Source organism: Pseudophryne corroboree, chromosome 4 (assembly GCF_028390025.1).
Source record: "Pseudophryne corroboree isolate aPseCor3 chromosome 4, aPseCor3.hap2, whole genome shotgun sequence".
Lineage (NCBI taxonomy): Eukaryota > Metazoa > Chordata > Amphibia > Anura > Myobatrachidae > Pseudophryne > Pseudophryne corroboree.
The window spans coordinates 835,912,587-835,936,213 of NC_086447.1; the positions used below are offsets into that span (position 1 = coordinate 835,912,587).

At 47.7% G+C, this 23,627-nt stretch overlaps 1 protein-coding gene across 4 annotated transcripts in view; it reads left to right on the plus strand.

Moving 5' to 3' along the window:
- Positions 1-11,917: 11,917 nt before the first annotated feature.
- The window catches only part of PAK5 (p21 (RAC1) activated kinase 5), a 288,628-nt gene continuing 276,918 nt past the window's right edge, over positions 11,918-23,627 (plus strand). For 2 of the 4 annotated variants that reach the window (XM_063918563.1, XM_063918564.1), the window contains exon 1: positions 11,918-12,108. In XM_063918563.1, the coding sequence (XP_063774633.1) occupies positions 11,973-12,108 (136 nt within the window). In that variant the 5' untranslated portion in view covers positions 11,918-11,972. Of the gene's footprint in view, positions 12,109-14,851; positions 14,872-23,627 lie in introns of those variants that run through there. The other 2 variants (XM_063918567.1, XM_063918566.1) reach the window with 2 other exon arrangements.

A 23,627-nucleotide genomic window follows, 5' to 3' on the forward strand; every position in this document is an offset into this window, starting at 1 on the left:
AGCTCCAGGGCGGGAACACTTGCTGGAAATGGCGCCCTGGGGCTGGGGCTTCAGGTCTAAGCCTTATCCCCCTTGCTGGCAAAACCACCAGGTACTGTGGGCGATATTAAAATCGGTTTTAAGAGAAAACCTGACCTGCGCCCATGCCCTGGTGATCTAGTGGGATCGCCTGTATCCACAGTGTCCACCGCCAGCGCGCGCAGCCCACCTCCCACTGACCGCGCCAGATCGCGATAAAGACCGGGTCCCACGAGCGGGACCCACTTACCACCTCCCGAAGCGCGGCCACGCGATTCTGGAGAGCCCCAGCCGTGTGTGCCTAACGTGAAGTAAACCGGAGCCTCCGCTGCAGGTACCCAGCAAACAGGGCTCAGGAGTGTACAGCGCCGTTGGGGAGAGCTGGAGCTGCAGCAGAGAATGTCAGAAGACATTTACCCCTGCTGCTGCCCTTGAAGTCTTCACTTTTTACCTCATAAAAAGCTTTTCTTAGGGCTGCCTGGAGCTTACTGCAGCACCAACTGACAAACTGAGCTCCTGTGCTGGGAGGCGGGGTTATAGAGGAGGCGGCGCTGTGCATTCTGGGAACAGTCAAAGCTTTGAGCCTGTTGGTGCCTAGGATCAAGATCCTACTCTACACCCCATTGTCCAGACTTGTGGAGCCCAGTCTACCCCGCAGCAGAAACATCCTTTTTGGGGAAGATCTGAACAAGATTATTGCTGACTTAGTATCTGCTAAAACTGCATGTCTGCCGAGTACTAATCCTTCGGCTCCAAAGGCTAAAAGTACCACCTTTCGTTCCTTTCAACCTCAAAGTAAAACAAAGCGTCAGGCGTACCCGAAACATGCTCGCACTTCCAAACCCCCTAAGCCCAAACCTAAACGTGCTGCATGACGGGGCAGGCCTTTCCCTGGGGGACCACAGGGTGGGAGGCCGACTTCTGCAGTTCGCCCAGGTATGGTTACAGACCACTTCAGACGCCTGGGTGATGGAAGTCGTCACTCAGGGATACGCCATCTCTTTCAAGAAACGTCCACCTCACCAGTTTTGCTTGCCAAATATCCCTTCGGATCCGTTGAAAGCAAAAACTCTACAATTGGTGGTACAATTCCTCCTGGACACATGAGTGATAGTGCCGGTGCCTCTGGCTCAAAGAGGCAGGGGGTACTATTCAACGCTGTTCCTAGTTCCAAAACCGAATGGATCCTCAAGGCCCAATCTCAACCCCAAGTCTTTGAACAAATTTGTGAAGGTATCCAAATTCGGTATGGAAACTCTTCGTTCTATTGTTCTGGCCTTGGAGCCCAAGGACTATATGGTATCCCTGGACATACAGGATGCTTACCTTCATATACCTATTGTCATGTCGCATCAGCAATATCTGAGGTTTGCTATTGGCAACCTACATTATCTATTCCAGGCCTTGCCTGTTAAACTGACCACGGCTCCGCGAATCTTCACCAAGGTCATGGCGGTCATGACAGCCTTTCTCCACCGTCAGCATATCAGGATCCTGCCGTATCTGGATGATTTGTTGATTCTGGCGAACTCCCCAGAGGTTCTCCACCGCCATCTGGAACTGACGGTCCAATTCCTGCAAGCCCACGTGTGGCTCATCAATTGGAAGAAATCCTCGCTGGTTCCTGCTCAGAGCATGGTACACCTGGGGGTGTTACTGTACACACACAACCAACGGTTGTTCTTGTCTCCGGAGAAGGTCCTGAAACTTCAGGACAGGATACGATGCTTCCTCTCTCGCCCTCATGTGTCGATGCACTCGGCGATGCAAGTACTAGGCCTCATGGTGTCGGCTTTCGACATGGTAGAGTACGCTCAATTTCATTCTCGTCCTCTTCAGCGGTTAATCCTTTCCAAGTGGGATAGCCTGCCTCCACATGATTTCCTTGACTCCGAAAGTTCATCTGTCTCTGAGCTGGTGGCTCCAGGACCAACGATTGAGCAGGGGTCGTCCCTTCTGGATCTCCAACTGGGTCCTTCTAACGATGGATGCCAGTCTGCGGGGTTGGGGCGCGGTGTTAGAACAACACTATCTTCAGGGTCGGTGGACCAGGGAGGAATCTCTCCTTCCAATAAACATTCTGGAGTTGCGGGCAGTGTTCATTGCTCTGAAACTGGCCCTGCCTCTGGTACAGAACAGGCGTACATAAATCATCAAGGCGGCACTCAAAGTTGCATGGCAATGATGGAAGTGTCAAAGATTCTTCTATGGGCGGAATGCCATCTGCCAGCCATATCGGCAGTGTTCATTCCGTGGGTCCTCAACTTGGAAGCGGACTTCCTCAGTCATCAGGACGTACACGCCGGAGAGTGGAGCCTTCATCCGGAAGTCTTTCAACTCCTAGTGGACAAGTGGGGCCTACCAGATGTAGACCTGATGGCGTCTCGACACAATCACAAGGTTCCGGTCTTCGGAGCAAGGACAAGGGATCCTCAAGCAGCGTTCGTGGACGCACTGGTTATTCCATGGAACTTTCAGCTGCCATACGTGTTCCCTCCGGTGTCACTTCTGCCCAGGGTAATAAGGAAGTTCAAGCAAGAAGGAGGATTACTACTTCTAATCGCTCCAGCGTGACCCAGATGGCATTGGTTCTCAGACCTGCAGAGTCTCTCAATAGAGCATCCTCTTTTACTTCCGCAACGCCCAGACCTCCTCATTCAGGGCCCATGTGTCTACCACGATCTGGCCAGACTGGCTTTGATGGCATGGCTCTTGAAGCTTCACTCCCGAGGGCCAAAGGATTTTCTGAGGCGGTCATTCAAACTATGTTGAAAGCCCGAAAACCGGCTTTGGCTCGGAATTATTATAGGGTCTGGAATTCTTACTTCACCTGGTGTGCGGCTAAGAATTATGATGCGTACAAGTTCAGTACTGCCAAACTCTTGGCTTTTCTGCAACAGGGTTCATATTTCAGCCTTGTCGGTATGGTTTCAGAGAAAAATTGCGACTCTGCCTGACGTTCATACTTTCACTCAAGGCATTTTATGGATTCAACCTCCCTATGTCCCTCCTGTGGCTCCTTGGGATTTGTCGGTTGTTCTGGATGCCCTACAAGAGTCTCCATTTGAACCTCTTGAGTCTGTGGACCTTAAATGGCTTAAACTTAAGGTCTTATTTTTGCTGGCTATTGCCTCTGCTAGAAGGGTTTCAGACTTGGGTGCCTTATCCTGTTGGTCACCCTTTCTGATTTTTCACAGTGACGCTGCGGTTCTTAGAACTCGCCCTGGTTATCTGACTAAGGTGGTGTCGTCTTTCCACCTTAACCAAGAGATTGTGGTTCCGGCCTTTATCTCTCCTGGTTTGTCCTCCAAAGAACAGTCTTTGGATGTGGTACGGGCTCTCAATATATATGTGAAGAGAACCGCCTCTCTTAGGAGATCTGATTCTCTCTTTGTCCTTATTGGTTTTCACAAACGTGGCTGGCCTGCGTATAAGCAGACCTTGGCCAGATGGATTAGAATGGTGATTGCACAAGCTTATGTACAGGCTGGACTCCCAGCTCCTGCTACTATCAAGGCCCATTCTACTCGGTCTGTTGGACCTTCTTGGGCGGCCCGCCGTGGTGCGTCCCTAGAACAATTGTGCAAGGCGGCTACGTGGTCCTCAGTGAACACCTTCATCAGGTTCCATGCCTTTGACACTTCCGCCTTCCAGGATGCTTCCCTTGGACGCCGGGTTCTTGTGCCCGGTACAGTGCATCCCCTCCCATGTGGAACTGCTTTAGGATATCCCCGATGTTATTCCCTGTGGAATCACAGTGTACACTGCTGCAGAAAAGGAGATTTATGGTAAGACTTACCGTTGCTAAATCTCTTTCTGTGTGGTACAGTGGATTCCACAGGGCACCCACCCTGATGCACTTAGCTTCTTTGGGTTTGTATGGCATTAGCCGCTGGTACCTTCTCCTGTCGAGAGAATGTGGTTGTCTGTGGCTACTAACTACTGTCGTCTCTTTTACCTGCTAATGCATTGGACTGGTTAACAAAACTGAGCTCCTGTGCACAGAGGCGGGGTTATAGATTAGGCGGCACTAAGCATCCTGGGAACAGTCAAAGCTTTTAGCCTGTTGGTGCCTTGGATCAAGATCCAACTCTACATCCCGATGTTAACCCTGTGGAACCCAGTGTACCTTACAGAAAGAGATTTAGCAAAGGTAAGTTCATACCATAAATCTCCTTATTAGGGTGCTTCAATTTAGGATGATGTGCCTCCGAACATTGCTGCAACGTTCAGCTGCTCTGGTATTTGCCTACATATACAGTGTATATATATATATATATATATATATATATATATCCACGTTGATCCTGCACTCTCATCTCATCGAATCCAGCGTTGCGGGTGCTCCCAATACACCCAGTAGGTCCACTCGAACAGCAATGTTTCCACAAGGTGGAAGGTGCACTCTCTCCAATGTGGAAACATTGCTAAATATAAATATATATATATATTTGTGGGGGGGGGGGGCAAAAAAAATGGCTCAGTTTCTGGCTGGACCATCACATTGCTGGTATTGCCTCTAACTGAATCACCATGTGTGGTATCTGTCACCAAGATGTTCGCAGCAAATACTGTAAGTCCTGTAAGTAGCAAGGTGGGACCTCCATAGCTTGGACTTGTTTTTCCAGCACATCACAGAAATGCTCGATAGGATTGAGATCTGGGAAATTTGGAGGCAGAGTCAACACTTTGAACTCTTTGTCATGTTCCTCAAACCATTCCTGAACAATTTGTGCAGTGTGGAAGGGTGCATTATCCTGATGAAAGAGGCCACTGCCCTCAGGGAATATCACTGCCATGATGGGATGTAGGCTATCTGCAATGCACAGTGTGTCCTTACTATTATAGCCAGCATTAACTTTTTACAACAATTTGTGATACACTAGCTCTTCTGTGGGATAGGACCAGATGGTCCTATCCCACATGCAACAGTGAACCTTGGGTGCCCATGACCCTGATGCCGGTTCACTGTTGTCCTTCCTTGCACCACTTTGTTCCAGGGCCGCACCACGGCGGGCCGCCCAAGAAGGTCCAACAGACCGAGTAGAATGGGCTTTGATGGTAGCAGAAGCTGGAAGACCAGCCTGTACATAAGCATGTGCAATCACCATTCTAATCCATCTGGCCAAGGTCTGCTTATTAGCAGGCCAGCCACGTTTGTGAAAACCAAAAAGGACAAAGAAGGAATCAGATCTCCTAAGAGAAGTTGTCCTCTTCACATAAATACGGAGAGTCCGTACCACATCCAAGGACCACTCTTTGGAGGATAAACCTGGAGAGGTAAAGGTCGGAACTACAATCTCTTGGTTTTTCACCGGTCACGGTGAAAAATCAGAAAGGGTGACCGACAGGACAAGACACCCAAGTCTGAAACCCGTCTAGCAGAGGCAATAGCTAGCAGAAACAAGACCTTAAGCGTAAGCCATGTAAGGTCCACAGACTCAAGAGGTTCAAACGGAGACTCTTGTAAGGCCTCCAGAACAACCGACAAATCCCAAAGAGCCACAGGCAGGACATAGGGAGGTTGAATCCGTAAAATACCCTGAGTAAATGTATGAACATCAGGCAGAGACGCAATTTTTCTCTGAAACCATATCGACAAGGCAGAAATATGAACCTTGAGAGAGGCCAGACGAAAGCCTAAGTCCAGGCCCTGTTGCAGAAAAGCCAAGAGTTTGGCAGTACTGAACTTGTACGCATCATAATTGTTAGTTGCACACCAAGTAAAATAAGAATTCCAGACCCCATAATAAATCCGAGCCGAAGCCGGTTTTCGTGCTTTCAACATAGTTTGATGACCTCCTCAGAAAATCCCTTGGCCCTCAGAACTGAAGCTTCAAGAGCCACGCCATCAAAGCCAGTCTGGCCAGATCGTGGTAGACACAAGGGCCCTGAACGAGGAGGTCTGGGCATTGCGGAAGTAGAAGAGGATGCTCTATCGAGAGACCCTGCAGGTCTGAGAACCAATGCCGTCTGGGCCACGCTGGAGCAATTAGAAGTAGTATTCTTCCTTCTTGCTTGAACTTCCTTATCACCCTGGGCAGAAGTGACACCGGAGGGAACACATACGGCAGCTGAAAGTTTCATGGAATTGCCAGCGCGTCCACGAATGCTGCTTGAGAATTCCTTGCCCTTGCTCCGAAGACTGGATCCTTGTGATTGTGTCGAGACGCCATCAGGTCTACATCTGGTAGTCCCCACTGGTCCATTAGAAGTTGAAAGACCTCAGGGTGCAGACTCCACTCTCCGGAGTGTACGTCCTGACAACTGAGGAAGTCCGCTTCCAAGTTTAGGACCCCTGGAATGAACACTCCCAATATGGCCGGCAGATGGCGTTCCGCCCAACAAAGAATCTTTGACACTTCCATCAGTGCTTTGCGGCTTCGGGTGCCGCCTTGATTTATGTACGCCACCATTGTGGCGTTGTCTGACTGTACTTGAACAGGCCATGTTCTGTAGTATAGGCAGGGCTAGTGTCAACGCATTGTACACTGCCCGCAATTCCAGAATGTTTATCGGGAGGAGAGATTCCTCCCTGGTCCACCGACCCTGAAGAGAGTATTGCTCCAACACCGCACCCCAACCTCCGCAGACTGGCATCTGTCGTTAGAAGGACCCAGTTGGAGATCAAAAATGGATGACCCCTGCACAGTTGGTGGTCCAGTAGCCACCAGGTCAGTGACAGACGGACCTCCGGAGTCAAGGATATCATGTGAGACCTGATACGGAGAGGCAGGCCGTCCCACTCGGAGAGAATTAACCTCTGCAGAGGGTGGGAATGAAATTGAGCGTACTCCACCATGTCGAAAGCCAACACCATGAAGCCTAGTACTTGCATCGCCGAGTGAATTGACACACGTGGGCGAGGAAGGAAGCATCTTTTGTCTTCTCCGGAGACAAAAACAACCGCTGGTTGTGGGTGTCCAATAGCGCTTCCAGGTGTACCATGCTCTGAGCAGGAACCAGGGAAGACTTCTTCCGGTTGATGAGCCACCCGTGGGCTTGCAGGAATTGGACCGTCAGTTCCAGATGACGAAGGAGAACCTCTGGAGAGTTCGCCAGGATCAACAAGTCGTCGAGATACGGCAGGATCCTGATACCCTGACGGCGGAGTAGGGCCGTCATGACCGCCATGACCTTGGTGAAAACTGGAGGAGCTGTGGTCAGACCAAAAGGCAAGGCCTGGAATTGAAAATGCAGGTTCCCAATAGCAAACCGCAGGTATTGCTGATGCGACACTGCAATAGGTATATGCAGGTAAGCATCCTGTATGTCCAGAGATACCATATAGTCCTTGGGCTCCAAGGCCAGAACAATATAGCGAAGAGTTTCCATACGGAATTTGGAGACTCTCACAAATTTGTTTAAAGACTTGAGGTTGAGAATGGGCCAGGAAGATCCATTCGGTTTTGGAACTATGAACAGCGTTGAATAGTACCCCCTGCCTCTCTGAGCCAGAGTCACCGGCACTACCAGTCCCGTGTCCAGGAGGGCTTGTACCACCAGATGGAGAGTTTTCGCTTTTACCGGCTCCGAAGGGACGTTTGTTGAGGAAAACTGGCGAAGGGGACGTTTCTTGAAAGAGATGGCGTATCCGTGAGTGACAACTTCCCTTACCCAGGCGTCGGAAGTGGTCTGTAACCATACCTGAGCAAACAGTAGAAGTCGGCCTCCCACCCTGACGGGCAGCTCAGTTCTTTTTAGGGCTGCTCAGCGCAGCCCTCCCTGTTAGCTGCCTGCACTGCAGGCACCAACTTACAAACTGAACTCCTGTGCACGGAGGCGGGGTTATAGAGGAGGCGGCGCTAAGCATCCTGGGAACAGTCAAAGCTTTTAGGCTGTTGGTGCCTCGGATCAAGATCCAACTCTACACCCCATTGTTATCCCTGTGGAACCCCAGTGTACCCCGCTGCAGAAATAATAGGATTTTGATAACATACCGGTAAATCCTTTTCTCCTACTCCGTAGAGGATGCTGGGGACGACATCAAGACCATGGGGTATAGACGGGATCCGCAGGAGACATGGGCACTCTAAAGACTTTTCATTGGGTGTGAACTGGTTCTTCCCTCTATGCCCCTCCTACAGACCTCAGTTTTAGAAATGTGCCCAGGTCGACTGGATGCACTCTGAGGAGCTCTACTGAGTTTCTCTGAAAAAACTTATCTTAGGTTTTTTATTTTCAGGGAGATCTGCTGGCATCAGACTCCCTGCTTCGTGGGACTGAGGGGGCAGAAGCAGAACCAACTTCCTCAGAGTTTCATGGCTCTGCTTCTGGCTGACAGGACACCATTAGCTCCTGAAGGGAACTGAACGCTAACCGTGTCTAGTTGCTCACTCCCACAGCACGCCGTCACCCCCCTCACAGAGCCAGAAGACAGGTGAGTATGAGAAGAATGATCTTCTATCAAGTAAGTGACGGCTGAGGTGCGGCGCGGCTGGTGGGAGCGCAGCGTGCCGTTGCTGCCTTCACACACAGGCATTACAGGGTGCAAGGCGCGGGGAAGGGCGCCCTGGTCAGCAAGAAAAATACTTCAAAACTGGCTAAAAGGGAGCATAAGATGCCGCTGGCACAGCCCTACCCCCGCCAGTATAAATATTACAGTGTTTGTATGAGTGTAAGGACGCGCCATTGCGGTGGCGAAGCTTCTTCCTCAGGCAGCCAGCACACTACTCAGTGCCATTTTCTCTCTCTCCTCAGGCTGCAGAGAACACGCTGGTCCTCTCCTCCACTTCTCACAAGTACAGGGTGCTATTAAGGGCGGGCACAAAGCGATTGTGGTGCATTTAATAGTGTGAATTACTGTTTAAAGGTGCTATTTGGCTGTGGACATTCTGTGTTCACAGGCAATACTGGCGCTGGGGTTGTGAACTGGCTGCTTCTATCCTGTGTCCCGCTGACAGGTTTTACTGTGGGTCTGTCCCCAAAATAAGTCCCAGTGTGTCTGTTGGTATGCTGTACACATGTGAGGCGTGTCTGAGGCAGGGAGTTCCTCCCCGGAGGAAGCCATTTTAGGGACACAGAGTTGTAATGTGGTGGCGCTACCGGCACGCCAAGAGCCTGCATGGGTGAGATACGTGACAGTATGCATCTGATTAACCATAGATTAGATAAGTCTGAATCTAAGGCTGCATGCTGGAGAAAATCTGTGGAAGATGTGATTTTTCAGGATGCTGTTATTCCTTATGCGGGCGGCCCCTCTGGGTCACATAAGAGACCATTTGCAAATGTTGTAAACACTGATACCGACACGGATTCTGACTCTTGTGTCGACGATAGTGAATCCAGAGAGATAGATCATAAATTGGCAAAAAATATACAATATATGATTGTGGCTATAAGGGATGTGTTGGAGGTTACAGAAAGCACTCCTGTACCTCAGGAGAAGGCGTATTTATGTAAGGAAAAGAAGTCCAAAGTCACGTTCCCGCCTTCACACAAACTAAATGCTCTGTTTGAAGGGATGTGGGTGAATCCTGATAAAAGATTTCGTATTCCCAAAAGGATTCACATAGCTTACCCTTTCCCAGCTGAGGACAGGAAAAAGTGGGAGTCACCCCCTGTGTTAGACAGTGCACTTTCCAGGTTGACAAAGAAGGTAATTCTCCCTGCTCCTGGCACGGCTTCTCTTAAACAGCCGGCAGACCGCAAAATGGAAACGACATTGAAATCCATTTATGTTACCAATGGTACACTGCTGAGGCTCACTATTGCCTGCGCATGGGTGAGTCGCGCTATTGAAAAATGGTCAGAAAGCGTGTCATCAGAAATTGACACGATTGATAAAGATGAGATACTCCTTAAGTTAGGGAATATCAAGGACGCTGCCGCCTACATGCTGGAAGCAATGAAGGATATTGGACTCTTGAGTTCGCAGGCCGCTACCATGGCAGTATCGGCTAGGCGGGCGTTGTGGATTCGCCAGTGGAACGCGGATGCAGATTCCAAAAGAAACATGGAGGCTCTCCCATATAAAGGTGAGGCCTTATTTGGCGATGGCCTGGATGCGTTAGTCTCGGCGGCTACTGCAGGTAAGTCGACATTTTTGCCCTCTGCGCCTGCACCGGCAAAAAAGACCTATCACCCGCAAATGCAGTCCATTCAGCCCAATAAATACAAAAAGTTGAGAGGTTCCCCCTTCTTCGCAGGTAGGGGAAAGAAGCCCACAGTGGCTCCAGGTTCCCAAGAGCAGAAGTCTACCCGTACTTCTGCAAAATCCCCAGCATCACGCTGGAGCTCCCTTGCGGGAGGCCGCTCGGGTGGGGGCACGTCTCAGATTTTTCAGCCAGGATTGGATTCTGTCTGGCCTGGATCCCTGGGTGTTGCAATAAGTATCCCAGGGGTACAAGCTGGAGTTTCAAGACGTTCCCCCATGCCGATTTTTCAAATCGACCTTGCCAGTTTTTCCGTCAGAAAGAGAAGCAGTAACAGCGGCAATCCAAAAATTATGTCAAGACCAGGTCATAGTCCTGGTACCGTTGTCACAACAAGGGAGGGGTTTTATTCAAGCCTCTTTGTGGTTCCGAAGCCGGACAGCTCGGTCAGTTCAAGATGGAATCACTTCGGGCAGTGATTGCCAGTCTGGAGGAGGGGGACTACTTGGTGTCGGTGGACATAAAGGATGCTTACCTGCATGGTCCCATTTATCCTCCTCACCAGGCTTATCTGAGATTCGCAGTTCAGGATTGCCATTATCAATTTCAGACGTTACCCTTCGGTGTCTCCACGGCGCCGAGGGTATTCACCAAGGTGGTGGCGGAGATGATGGTTCTCCTTCGTCAGAAGGGAGTCAATATCATTCCTTATCTGGATGACCTCCTGATAAAGGCGAGATCCAGGGAGCAGTTATTACACATATCACTCTCTCTGTCAATACTCCAACAACACGGGTGGATCATAAATTACCCAAAGTCACAGTTGGAACCAACGACAAGGTTGTCTTTCCTCGGGATGATTCTGGACACAGAATGGCCGATGAGGACCTCAAGTTTGGTGAATCGGTGCTGCAGGGTCATCCACACTCTCCCGCCCGTACTGGAGCTTTGGTATAGACCCCATGGTCTTGATGTCGTCCCCAGCATCCTCTAGGACGTATGAGAAAATAAGATTTTGATACCTACCGGTAAATCCTTTTCTCCTAGTCCGTAGAGGATGCTGGGCGCCCCGTCCCAGTGCGTACTTTACCTGCAGTTTACTTATAAGAATTACACAAGTTGTGTTATCTTGGTTTCAGCATGTTGCTGCATTTGGTTCATGCCTGTTGGCGTGTGTTATGTTGAATGCCATGTGTGCGGCATGGTTGAGGGTGTGAGTTGGTAGATATCTCACCACTAGTTAAGTAATTCCTTTCCTCGAAATGTCAGTCTCCCTGGGCACAGTTCCTACAAATGAGGTCTGGAGGAGGGGCATAGAGGGAGGAGCCAGTTCACACCCAATGAAAAGTCTTTAGAGTGCCCATGTCTCCTGCGGATCCCGTCTATACCCCATGGTCTTGATGTCATCCCCAGCATCCTTTAGGACGTATGAGAAAAAGTATTTTTTTTTTAGAATAATCCTATTACAGTCCATAATGCACCTTGCACCCATTATACGGAAATATATAACTACTTATAGCCCCATCTCTACAGTCACATTATAGCTGCAGTACAGAAAATATGTAAGCAGCACTATAACAGATCTCTCCTCAAGTGCAGCAAGTCATCGTTACGTTAGATAACAATGTTTTTATCTTCTCTTTCCTGCTATACGGAAACAGCCTGCAGAGAGCAGCTACTTTACATAGTTAATCCTATGACTGTCCATGAAAGCCCCTGTAATCATAACGTACAATAACAGTAATGCAGCACCCCATCCCTCCACACTGCGCATGCGCGGTCTGCTGCTGCCTGTCTGGGGGCGCGCATCCTCCCTACCCATCGGCGGCGGCGCGCTCTCTCCCTGTCCCCTGCTGTGGGATGGCCGTCGGTCGGGAGCGAGCAGCCTGGGCCGGCACATCATCATCATCCCCGGACCCCGGGGATCAGCGGGAAGATGGCGCTGGGAGCCGAGTGAGCGGCCGGCGGGATGCCACGGATCTTATGTCTGCAGCGGGTAAGGTGCCCGTGCTCCTGCAGCATCAGCATCATCCCCAGGCAGGACCACAGCATCCTCCCCTTCCTGCATCCTTCCATTCATCCCACCCTGCCTGTAGCCTACATCCTTCCACTCATTACCCCTGCCTGCATCCTTCCATTCACCCCCCTGCCTGCTTCCTTCCCCTAACCCCCCCCCCCTCCCCCGCCTGTAGCCTACATCCTTCCACTCATTACCCCTGCCTGTAGCCTACATCCTTCCACTCATTACCCTTGCCTGTAGCCTACATCCTTCCATTCACCCCCCCTGCCTGCAGCCTGCATCCTTCCACTCATCCCCCCCTCAGCCTGCAGCCTGCATCCTTCCACTCATCCCCCACTGCCTGTAGCCTACATCCCTCCACTCATTTCCCCCTGCCTGTAGCCTACATCCTTCCACTCATTACCCTTGCCTGTAGCCTACATCCTTCCATTCACCCCCCCTGCCTGCAGCCTGCATCCTTCCACTCATCCCCCCCCCTCAGCCTGCATCCTTCCACTCATCCCCCACTGCCTGTAGCCTACATCTCTCCACTCATTTTCCCCTGCCTGTAGCCTGCATCCTTCCACTCATTACCCCTGCCTGTAGCCTGCATCCCTCCACTCACCCCCCCGCCTGCATCCTACATACTTCCACTCATCCCCCCCTGCCTGCAGCCTGCATCCCTCCACTCATCCCCCCTGCCTGTAGCCTGCATCCCTCCACTCACCCCCCCCCCGCCTGCATCCTACATACTTCCACTCATCCCCCCTGCCTGCAGCCTGCATCCCTCCACTCATCCCCCCTGCCTGTAGCATGCATCTTCCACACATCCCCCCTGCCTGCATCCTGCATCCCACCACTCAACCCCCCTGCCTGTAGCGTGCATCCCTCCACTCATACCCCCTGCCTGTAGCGTGCATCCCTCCACTCATCCCCCCCGCCTGTAGCCTACATCCTTCTACTCATCCTCCCTGCCTGCATCCCTCCACTCATCCCTCCCTGCCTGTAGCACGCATCTTCCACACATCCCCCTGCCTGCATCTTGCATCCCACCACTCATCCCCCCTGCCTGTAGTGTGCATCCCTCCACTCATCACCCCCTGCCTGTAGCGTGCATCCCTCCACTCATCCCCCCCGCCTGTAGCCTACATCCTTCTACTCATCCCCCTGCCTGCATCCTGCATCCCTCCACTCATCCTCCCCTGTCTGTAGCCTGCATCCTTCCACACATCCCCCATGCCTGTAGCATGCATCTATCACACATCCCCCCTGCCTGCATCCCACCACTCATACCCCCCTGCCTGTAGTGTGCACCCCTCCACTCATACCCCCCTGCCTGTAGCGTTCATCCCTCCACTCATCCCCCCTGCCTGTAGCCTGCATCCTTCCACACATCCCCCCTGCCTGCATCCTGCATCCTTCCACTCATCCCCCCCCACCTGTAGCCTACATCCTTCCACTCATCCCCCCTGCCTGCATCCCTCCATTCATCCCCCCCTGCCTGCATCCTTCCACTCATCCCCCCCACCTGTAGCCTACATCCTTGCACTCATCCCACACTAAACGTAGCCTGCATCCTTACACACATTCCCTCTGCCTGCATCCTGCATCCTTCCACTCATCCCCCCCTGCCTGTACCCTGCATCCTTCCATACATCCCCTCCTGTTTGTATCCTGCACACTTCTACTCATCCCCCTGCTTGCATCCATCCACGTATCCCTTCCCATGCCATCAGCCGGCTGTTGCTTTTATATAGCATTCCTTTTGTTCTCCCTGTCACCCCTGCCATAGCTCTGATAACATATATAACATTTATTACATCCCTTACCTGTATCATTTGCATCCCATCATTTGTTGCGCTTTTTTGCATTACCATCATTGCAAGACTGCAGTGTATCAGGTTCAGTAACCCATATTGCAATGTTTTTATATTGTGCAATTCATCGATGTTCTATCATCACATCTAAATTGCCTACTTTATGGGATGCATCTGTCATCTGTAATATTCAACTTTTGTGCAGCTTGTCCTGCCCATAGGCAGGTGAATTCTCCTGGTCCAGATTGCTCTCGGTATACTGGATACGTCCCAACCTGAGTGACCTTGTTATAACTACCCACAGACCTCTTACTTCTCCCTTCCGACAAGGCTGGAGTCATGACATTAGGTTTTAGGCTACAGTATATGCAGAGTTACACTAGGCCTGCGTTGAGCAGGCTGTGTACTTTTAAGGCTTGTCTTCTTAATGGGGCAGATGTATTTATTCTTATAGTACAATGCTGGCTTACAGTATCTTAAATATATTGTTTTTGCACGTCTTGGGGCTTTACAATGGCCGCCACTTTTCTTATTGTTCGCTGTGCTAGTTTCTTCATGTGGGTTAATCTCTTGACTGCGTTCCGTGTACAGGAACATGAGTATCCTGTACTTTTTCCTTTCTCATCCCAAAAAGTTTAAGCAAACGCAACAGACAAGTGAACAACTTAATTTCATTTATCAGGGTATATGAAATAAATTGTGTCCTCTTGCCGTAGTTTCAAGGTTGTTCTGTGTTCAAGCGCAGTTATGTAATTGTTCCATATGGCCACCCCTACTATATTTGCTGTGCTCCCACATGCTCATATGGATGGTAGGCAATTCTGTAGACTGCTTGGATGTGTCCCAGTTGTCTCTCGCTTCCCCTTCATTTTGACGGAACAGTTTTGTTTCCTTGGTGATGAGAAGCGGCTATTAAGTTGAACAGATGGCTTCAGATTATCAGGTCAGGCTGCACAAATCCTGTTTTTGTTATACTGTATGTATCATTTTCTGACAATAGCTATTGTTGACACCCGGACCTGTGTTTAATATTTAGAATAAGAAGGGCTAGAATCAGTACGTGGAATTGTCCTTTGATTGCAATGACTGCTGGTATGTTCACCTTTGCACTTATAAATAATTGAGAGCCTGTCCCTTATGTTGTTGCAGGGGTCTGTTCACCATTGCACTTGTAAATAACTGTTCGTCTGCTACCACATGTAGCCATGGAATAGTAAATATAAAATATTACACTGAAAAGTACACTGAACCAATTAATGACAGCAGCGCGATTGGGGTAGTGGTTAGCATTGCCACTTCACAGCCCTGAGGTCATCGGTTCAGTTCCTGACCATGTCACTGTCTGTGTGGCATTTGTGTGTCCTCCACATGTTTGTGTGAGTACTCCAATTTCCTGCCACAAGCCAAAAAAGATATCGTCGGTTAATTAGCTGCTGACAAAAAAAGAACCCTTGTGTTTGTATGTCCACGTGATGGGGAATATAGATTGTAAGCTCCACTGGTTTTGAAACTGATGTGAATGACTGAACTGTGCTGTGTAATATGTATGCATTGTGTAAATAACTTGATAAATACATGTTACTCCTTTTTTAAAGCAGTAGTAAGGAGGAAACGGATGTTGCCAGAATTCGACATCTTGCATGCTGACAGTCGGCATGTCAGCAAGATGTTTTCAGGTGCTGGTAGCTCTAATCCTACCCTAACCCGCACCTTAGCCTTAACCCTAACCACAACACTAAAATGTACTGTCGACTTCTACCTGTCGACATTGTGACATTGAGCTAAAAGTTTTTTTTGCAACTTTTTACAAACTTGTATACAATCGCTGGAAAATCACGCTGAACACATTTTTCTGTACCCCAAAATACTGTAAAGACTTTGGTTTGCTGAAAAATGCTTGTTGGCTATCATACATAAATCAGCCATTTGACACCTTTAAAGAACCACCAGTGCTTTCCTTGGGGTCACTAACAGCCTTCTATGGCCTGCTTTCCCAGTTACCACTTTTAGGGGTCCAGGATGATTGTCCCACTTTTTCATGCACTTTTCCCAGGTCGCTTTTTGCAGAAAAGTAGCACAACCTCGCCTGAGTCCTGCAAATCGCCACTTCCAACAGAATCATGTGGCAGGCGCATGCATTACCGTGATGACATTTTTTTATGATGCAATTTCACTTTTGCAAACTTGCATCTAATTGAATTGACCCCATAGCATATATTGTTATGTATATATAGATACTGAGGAAATTAAACGTTGTCCTAACCCAAGGGACGATGGTGACCCACAATTGTATTCCAATGTAGCAGAACTGATACTAGTAAAAGGTATAGTGCTTGATGAAGTTTTTGGATAATGTAATGTGCCCCAGTTCTTTATAAGGCTGGTAGGGACACTTAAATCACCCCAGAGTTCAGCCATTGACAAGGCATGGGGAGAGGAAAGGGGGGTGGGGGGGTGGCTGGGAACCTCAGTATGCAATCATTAATTTCCTATTAAAATCTAAGTAATCAAGAGTAAAATACCATTATGATATAATCTTTCAAATGTTTATTTTGTCCAGTAATGTCCATATGAAGTTCATATATTTTCTCTTATAATTGCTTGATAACTTTTATTTTTGTTGTTAAACTTTACATTGCAAAGCAGGCAAATACAGTATGCTTTTGCCCATGTTCTAGGTTCCTGCATAACTTTTTGTACCTCCGTACGTATTCTGCTCTGTCCCCCTGTGTTGAATGATGGAGCAAGGCAATATACTGTACACTGGGTAGAACATTAAAATCATTAAAATGTAATTAATCATTAAAATCATGTCTGGCTGTTGACATTGTGAATGTCAACAGCCAGACATGACTTTAGGGTAAGGCTTCTGTTAGGGTGAGGGATAGACTTCAGTTACGGTTAGGCTTCAGTTAGGGTTAGGTTAGGGTTAGACGTCAGTTAGGGTTAGGGCTAGATTTCAGTTAGGGTTAGGTTAGGGTTATGCTGGCCATACATTAGAACGACCAGCATCAGATGCGAGTCGGCTCATGATTTCCTATGAACTACCCGGGACATCAGTTAGGGTTAGTTTAGGGTTAGGCTTCAGTTAGGGTTAGGGTTAGACATCAGGTAGGGTTAGGGTTAGACTTCAGTTAGGGTTAGGCTTCAGTCAGGGTTAGACATCAGTTAGGGTTAGTTTAGGGTCAGGGTTAGACATCAGGTAGGGTTAGGGTTAGGCTTCAGTTAGGGTTAGTCTGCAGTTAGGCGTAGGCTTAGAGTTAGGTTTAAAACAAAAAAATATATAAATATATAGCACTTTCCTCCCAATAGGGCTCAAAGTGCTTTACAATTGCATTTAAAAAAACACAGGATACAAAATAAGCCTAACAGAAAAGAGAACAGTGTATTTGGGTTGTACTGTATTTTTTTCTATGAAGTAAACTAAAGAGGCATCTGTAACTATGCAGGGAAGTGAGTTACATAGAGTTGGAGCTGCAAAGCTACAAGCTTGACCCCCAATTTGATTAAGGGAGATTCTAGGTAGTGCTAATTGTCCTTCATCTACAGATCGGAACTGACTCAAGGGGCCGGATGTAATGCTGCCCGAGTTCAGTTGGTGTGCGGGATGCCGGCTGAACTTGGACATTTTTTTAAATGGGCAATCACTTACAAGGCATAACCATGCCTTGTAAGGGTTTACGGTTAAAATACCACCCATCGGGATCCTGGCTGCTGCTCTATACCGATGCCGGGATCCCGACAGGAGTACTATACCACCGCCGGAATACCCGCAAAGTAGGTAATTCCCCCTCTGTGGGTGTCCACGATACCCATAGAGGGAGAATAGAACCTATGGTGAGCGAAGATCGCCACAGAGCCCGCAAGGGGCTTCGTTGTGCTCGCCGCCCCCTGCCGGCATTCTAGCGCACGGGATGTCGATGTCGGTATACTGACATTCGGCATCCCGTGCGCCGGCATCCCATACTGATCCCCTTGTAAGTGATGGCCCTTTAAGAAAACCTCTGAGTTCGACCAACATCCCGCGCAGCCACGGAACTCAGGCGGCATTACATCCGGCCCCAGATCTTACTCACAGGTGGTGAGTGGCTGAGTTGGTGATGGTGAAGAGATTTTATGAAGAAATGCTTTATTCTTTCTATGTAGCATCGTATTGAAGTTATTATAGGTTTTTAAAGTATATACAATTTATTTATTATAGGATTTTAATTTATTTTGAACTATTTATTTTTTTACAAAGTGGAACTGAAAGCTAGAGTATTGGGTTTCATTGTCACTGTGCATGTGTGAAGCACCTAGCCTGGCCATGCAGAAGGGGTCAGTTACCCCTGACCACTCAGTACTGCCAAACCTGCTCAGCTGTCTCAGCAATATTGTATTGATAGATAACCGCACCAGGTAGAAACAGAAATCATTGTTATTGCTTACCCTAACCGCCTAGTACTCCCCTCCTGTAGCCAAATCCTAACCCTCTCCCTAATGCCAAATACTACCCTCCCGTAGCCTAATCCTAACCCTCCCCCTTATGCCCAATACTACCCTCCTGTAGCCTAATCCTAACCGTCCCCCAATGCCTAATACTCCCCTCCTGTAGCCTAATCCTAACCCTCTCCCTAATGCCTAATCCTCCCCTTCTGTAGCCTAATCCTAACCCTCCCCCTAATGCCTAATCCTCCCCTCCTGAAGCCTAATCCTAACCCTCCCCCTAATGCCTAATCCTCCCCTCCTGTAGCCTAATCCTAACCCTCCCCCTAATGCCTAATCCTCCCCTCTTGTAGCCTAATCCTAACCCTCCCCCTAATACCTAATCCTCCCCTCCTGTAGCCTAATCCTAACCGTCCCCCTAATGCCTAATCCTCCCCTCCTGTAGCCTAACCATAACCCTCCCACTAATGCATAATCCTCCCCTCCTGTAGCCTAATCCTAACCGTCTCCCTAATGCCTAATCCTCCCCTCCTGTAGCCTAATCCTAACCCTCCCCCTAATGCCTAATCCTCCCCTCCTGTAGCCTAATCCTAACCCTCCCCCTAATGCCTAATCCTCCCCTCCTGTAGCCTAATCCTAACCCTCCCCCTAATGCCTAATCCTCCCCTCCTGTAGCCTAATCCTAACCCTCCCCGTAGTGCCTAATCCTCCCCTCCTGTAGCCTAATTCTAACCCTCTCCCTAATGCCTAATCCTCCCCTCCTGTAGCCTAATCCTAACCCTCCCCGTAGTGCCTAATCCTCGCCTCCTGTAGCCTAATCCTAACCCTCCCCGTAGTGCCTAATACTCCCCTCCTGTAGCCTAATTCTAACCCTCCCCCTAGTGCCTAAAGATGGGTACACACTAGATGATATGCTCCATGAGCGATATCGTCAGTGTTTGCCATTGAACTCTCAGGCAAACGAGATAGTCCATACACACTGAACGATATCGTTAAGATATCGGTCAGTGACATCATCCTGCCACCACCCCGAACATGCAGTTTCAGATGATATAGTCTAAATTGACCTGCCTGTACAGACGACAGAAGACTTTGCCAACGACCTGCGGGAGTGCGCATTGTTGACAAAATAGGGCGTACACACTGGACGATCTTTTTTAGAAATGTCGTTATCGCCGTCCGTATCGTTACTAAAAATCGCCTAGTGTGTACCCAGCTTTACCCTTCACTAACGTAGCCTAATCCTAACCCTCATCTGCCGGTTTGGCGTGTGTCAAAATGTCCAATGTCTACATTTCAACAATGCCGACATCATAACTGCCGACATTATCAATGTCCACGGAATGTATTTTTCTTTAAAAAAAAATAATAATAATTTTTAGAGCAAAAGCACAACACAGTTATTAATATCTTAAATATACAATTTAGATTACAATACTCTTTAAGGCCATACACTCTCACAAAGGGATACAGTAATTAGGTCGACCACTATTGGTCGATATGCATTAAGTCGACATGAACAAGGTTGACATGGAAAAAAGGTCGACATGAGTTTTTTTAAAAAAATGCATTTTTTTAACTTTCATACTTTACGGTCCACGTGGACTACGATTGGGAATAGTAACCTGTGCCGAGCGCAGCGGTGCGAGGGAACACGGTGCACTAATTGGGGTTCCCCGTCACTTTCCGAAGAAAACAACACCAAAAAAGAAAAAAAAAACCCTCATGTCGAACTTTTTCCATGTCGACCTTGTCCAGGTCGACCCAATGACCACGTCGACTTAATGCATGTCGACCAATAGTGGTCGACCTAATGACTGTCGACATAAGTGTGGTCGACCTAATGACCCATACCCCTCACAAATAAGTCCTGTAAATATCTACTTCTGTGGCATTTTTAATGTAATAAGCAAGAGAGGCTGATAAAACACTCATCTCCATCCTACATTACATTGGACCTCCACCCCCAGTGATGGAGATGATCCAAATTATGGAGAAGGATAATTGTATTTTCAACACATATGTTATATACTGTATATATATATGAATATATATATATACAAATTCATATTTATATATTTATATACAAGTTCATATATATATATATATATATATATATATATATACAAGTTCATGTGTGTATATATATATATATATATATATCTATCATAAATAGATTTCTTTCTTTGCAAATCTGTAATGCTTATTTTTTCCCTTTGAAGTATTTGGAATTTGTTGTCTTAATTTGTATATATTATGCAGCTTTATATTCTGCTGCATTCTTAGATTTGCCAGGGAAGTAATTGATTTGCTTTACAAATGTGGATCTCTGCATATGGTTTAGCTGTTTAGAGAGAATACTTTTCTCTCTGTTATGCATTGTACAATTCAGAAAAGGAAGCATATATACGCCTCTGTTGCACTAGCTACTTCCTTGGGCTGTGTACTTGCTTTTATATATTTCCAACAAATGAAAGGAGTTTTCCACCTTAGGGGTTTGAGGCTGCCGCCCCGAATTGGACGGATTTGACTGCCATGTGCCGGAACCACAGTGGACATGTGCTGTGATGGTGGTGCGGCTCTGATCGCAGTGACATGGACATCGCAGCCTGGTTGACAGGTGTTAGGCTTTTCGGGGTTGGGAGGGAAACGTTACAGGGCTCCGTTTTCTAGTTGCGCAGAGTCCAGTGACTGCATCCTAAGATGGCAGACAGATAGCCTGAGAAGCATGAGGGTAAGCTTGGTACACACAATGCTGATAACTCGAGAGTTCAGGTTAAACGTTCCGATCCCTGAACTATTTATCCGATCAGTGTGATCCCCGTACAAATAGGCTACTAATAGGTTGTTGTGAATTGTGAAATTGTCTATACAGCATTGAACGCAAGTTAATTAATAAGCCAGATGGGCCATTTGGAATCTTGTATTGTATGTTTGCCATTTTCTTTATGAAATAAAATTATAATTGCCAATTACTTTTTGCTAATAAATACAAACTAGCTGATATGCCCGGTTTTAACTGGGCAAAGATTTGCTGGGAGGAACATTTTACGCATATTCACCCCCTTAGGAGTCGAAGTTTTAAAAATCCCTTCTCAGTTGGTGGCTGCAAATAACTGTCACAGTTTCCAGATCACCCAGCAGGTCACATGTTCCGGGTCACCCAGCAGGTGCACAGGGAGAGTTCACCAACTGTCACATTTTCCAGAGCACAATTGTGATGCATTGTAAATGGCAGATTTCACGTTTTGCCACATAATTCAGAAACAAAGCAACCAAATACAACATACGGTGTATGGTTAGCATTACGGCCTCACAGCACTGAGGTCATGGGTTCAATTCCCTCTATGGCCCTAACTGTGTGGAGTTTGTATATTCTCTCTGTGTTTGCGTGGGTTTGCTCAGGGTACTCCAGTTTCCTCCCACAATTAAAAAGATACTGTTGGCTCCAAACAAAAAATAGCCCTAGCGTCAATGTTTGTGCATATGCATCTTGTTGGAGATATAGATTGTAAACTCCACTGGGGCAGGCACTGATGTGAATGGGAAAATTTTCTCTGTAAAGCTCTGTGTGCACTATACAAATAACGGGTAATAAATATATAAATAAATAATTACAACACCAATATTTTTCTGTAAATCTACGGACTGAGACCTTTCATTTGGTGTATGAGGTGCCCGGCTCAGACAACGGCATCATAAAAATATGTCACTCATAAAAGTCATCCTTCTGCTATTAATATATAGATGATGACTTATTATTGGCACTTTAAAGGGTGGGCTGCCAAGTGGATCAATTCATATGACCGCTGACATTTGGCCCTTTGACATTTAAGGAAAATAAATTGAGCCCTCTTAGATTTTTGGATTAATAGGCTGTGAGTAATTGGTGTTGGAGAAAGTGAGAAGAACAGTATATAGGTTTAGGATTTGGGAGTTAGGGAATGGATAGGGATTCTTTGTTAGGTCATAGGGACTGGCATTAGCGACAGAGGTTAAGGGTTAAGGAATAGGTTAGCAATTGGAGCTGTGGTCGAAGATTGGGGGCAATAAGTAATAGCCTGCAAGGTGCAGGATGTTCGGGAATTCCGGCGAGTCTGCCTGTTTTTTTTAAAGTGGCATCAATTTACAAGGCAAAACCAGGTAAATGATTGTAAATGATTGACGCTTTAAAAATACAAGTATACTCACCGGAATTCCCGAACAGCCTGCACCTCGCAGGCTATTACTTATTGCCCTAGGTTAGAGTTATGGGTAATAGATTGAGATAGTGTGGATCATTAGATCGACAGTGTCTAAGTCGACAATGTTTAGTTTGACCACTATAGGTCGACAGTCACTAGGTCGACAGGGTTGGAAGGTCGACAGGGTTTCTAGGTCGACATGTGCTAGGTCGGCAGGTCAAAAGGTCGACATGAGTGTTTGTTTTGGTGTCGTTTTCTGCGTACAGTGACCGGGAAGCCGAATTAGTGCACCGTGTCCACTCGCATGGGCTCCGCTGCCGCTTCGCTCGGCACAGATTACCATTCCAATCGTAGTCCACGTGGATCGTTAAGTATAAAAAAGTAAAAAAAAAGAAAAAAAAGTTAAAAACTCATGTCCTTTTGACCTGTCGACCATGTCGACCTAGAAACCCTGTCAACATTCCAACCCTGTCGACCTAGTGACTGTCGAACTATAGTGGTCGACCTAAACATTGTCGACCTAGACAGTGTCGATCTTCAGACCGGATCCCGCATTTAGATTAGGTGCTCAAATGAAGGGTAATTAAATACATTTTGCCCACAACTACTGGACGCAGTTGTGAATTATTTACACCATTAGCTTCCCGTCACCAGCACCACATCCTTATCCCAACTTTCAGCAGCCATGCTAGTCTCTGTCGCATTTTTTTCCCCGCAGTATAAGATACCAGTTGACTTGTGTTCTAATCCTATAGACACTCATCGCATACTCCTCTTCATTGACTCATTTGCATGTAGGTGTTATTTGTTTTTCTCCCTGCTGCTCCCCTTTAGTATGAAATGTAAAAAATAAAAAAATAAAAATAAAACCTGCTAACATTTCAGTTCTTACAGTTATCTCCCTCCGAACTCTGGTGAGTAATCGCCGTCAGTGATCACAGCAAATGTGAATCATCCCGAGTGAGCGGGCCGCAGTATATTTTTAAGAAATTGACACATTGGCAATTACCTAAAACATTCTCATAAATCACCTGCAACAGGCTACTCAGCTTGATACACAGCAAATTGTCACGGCCCTTTGGGAGATTTT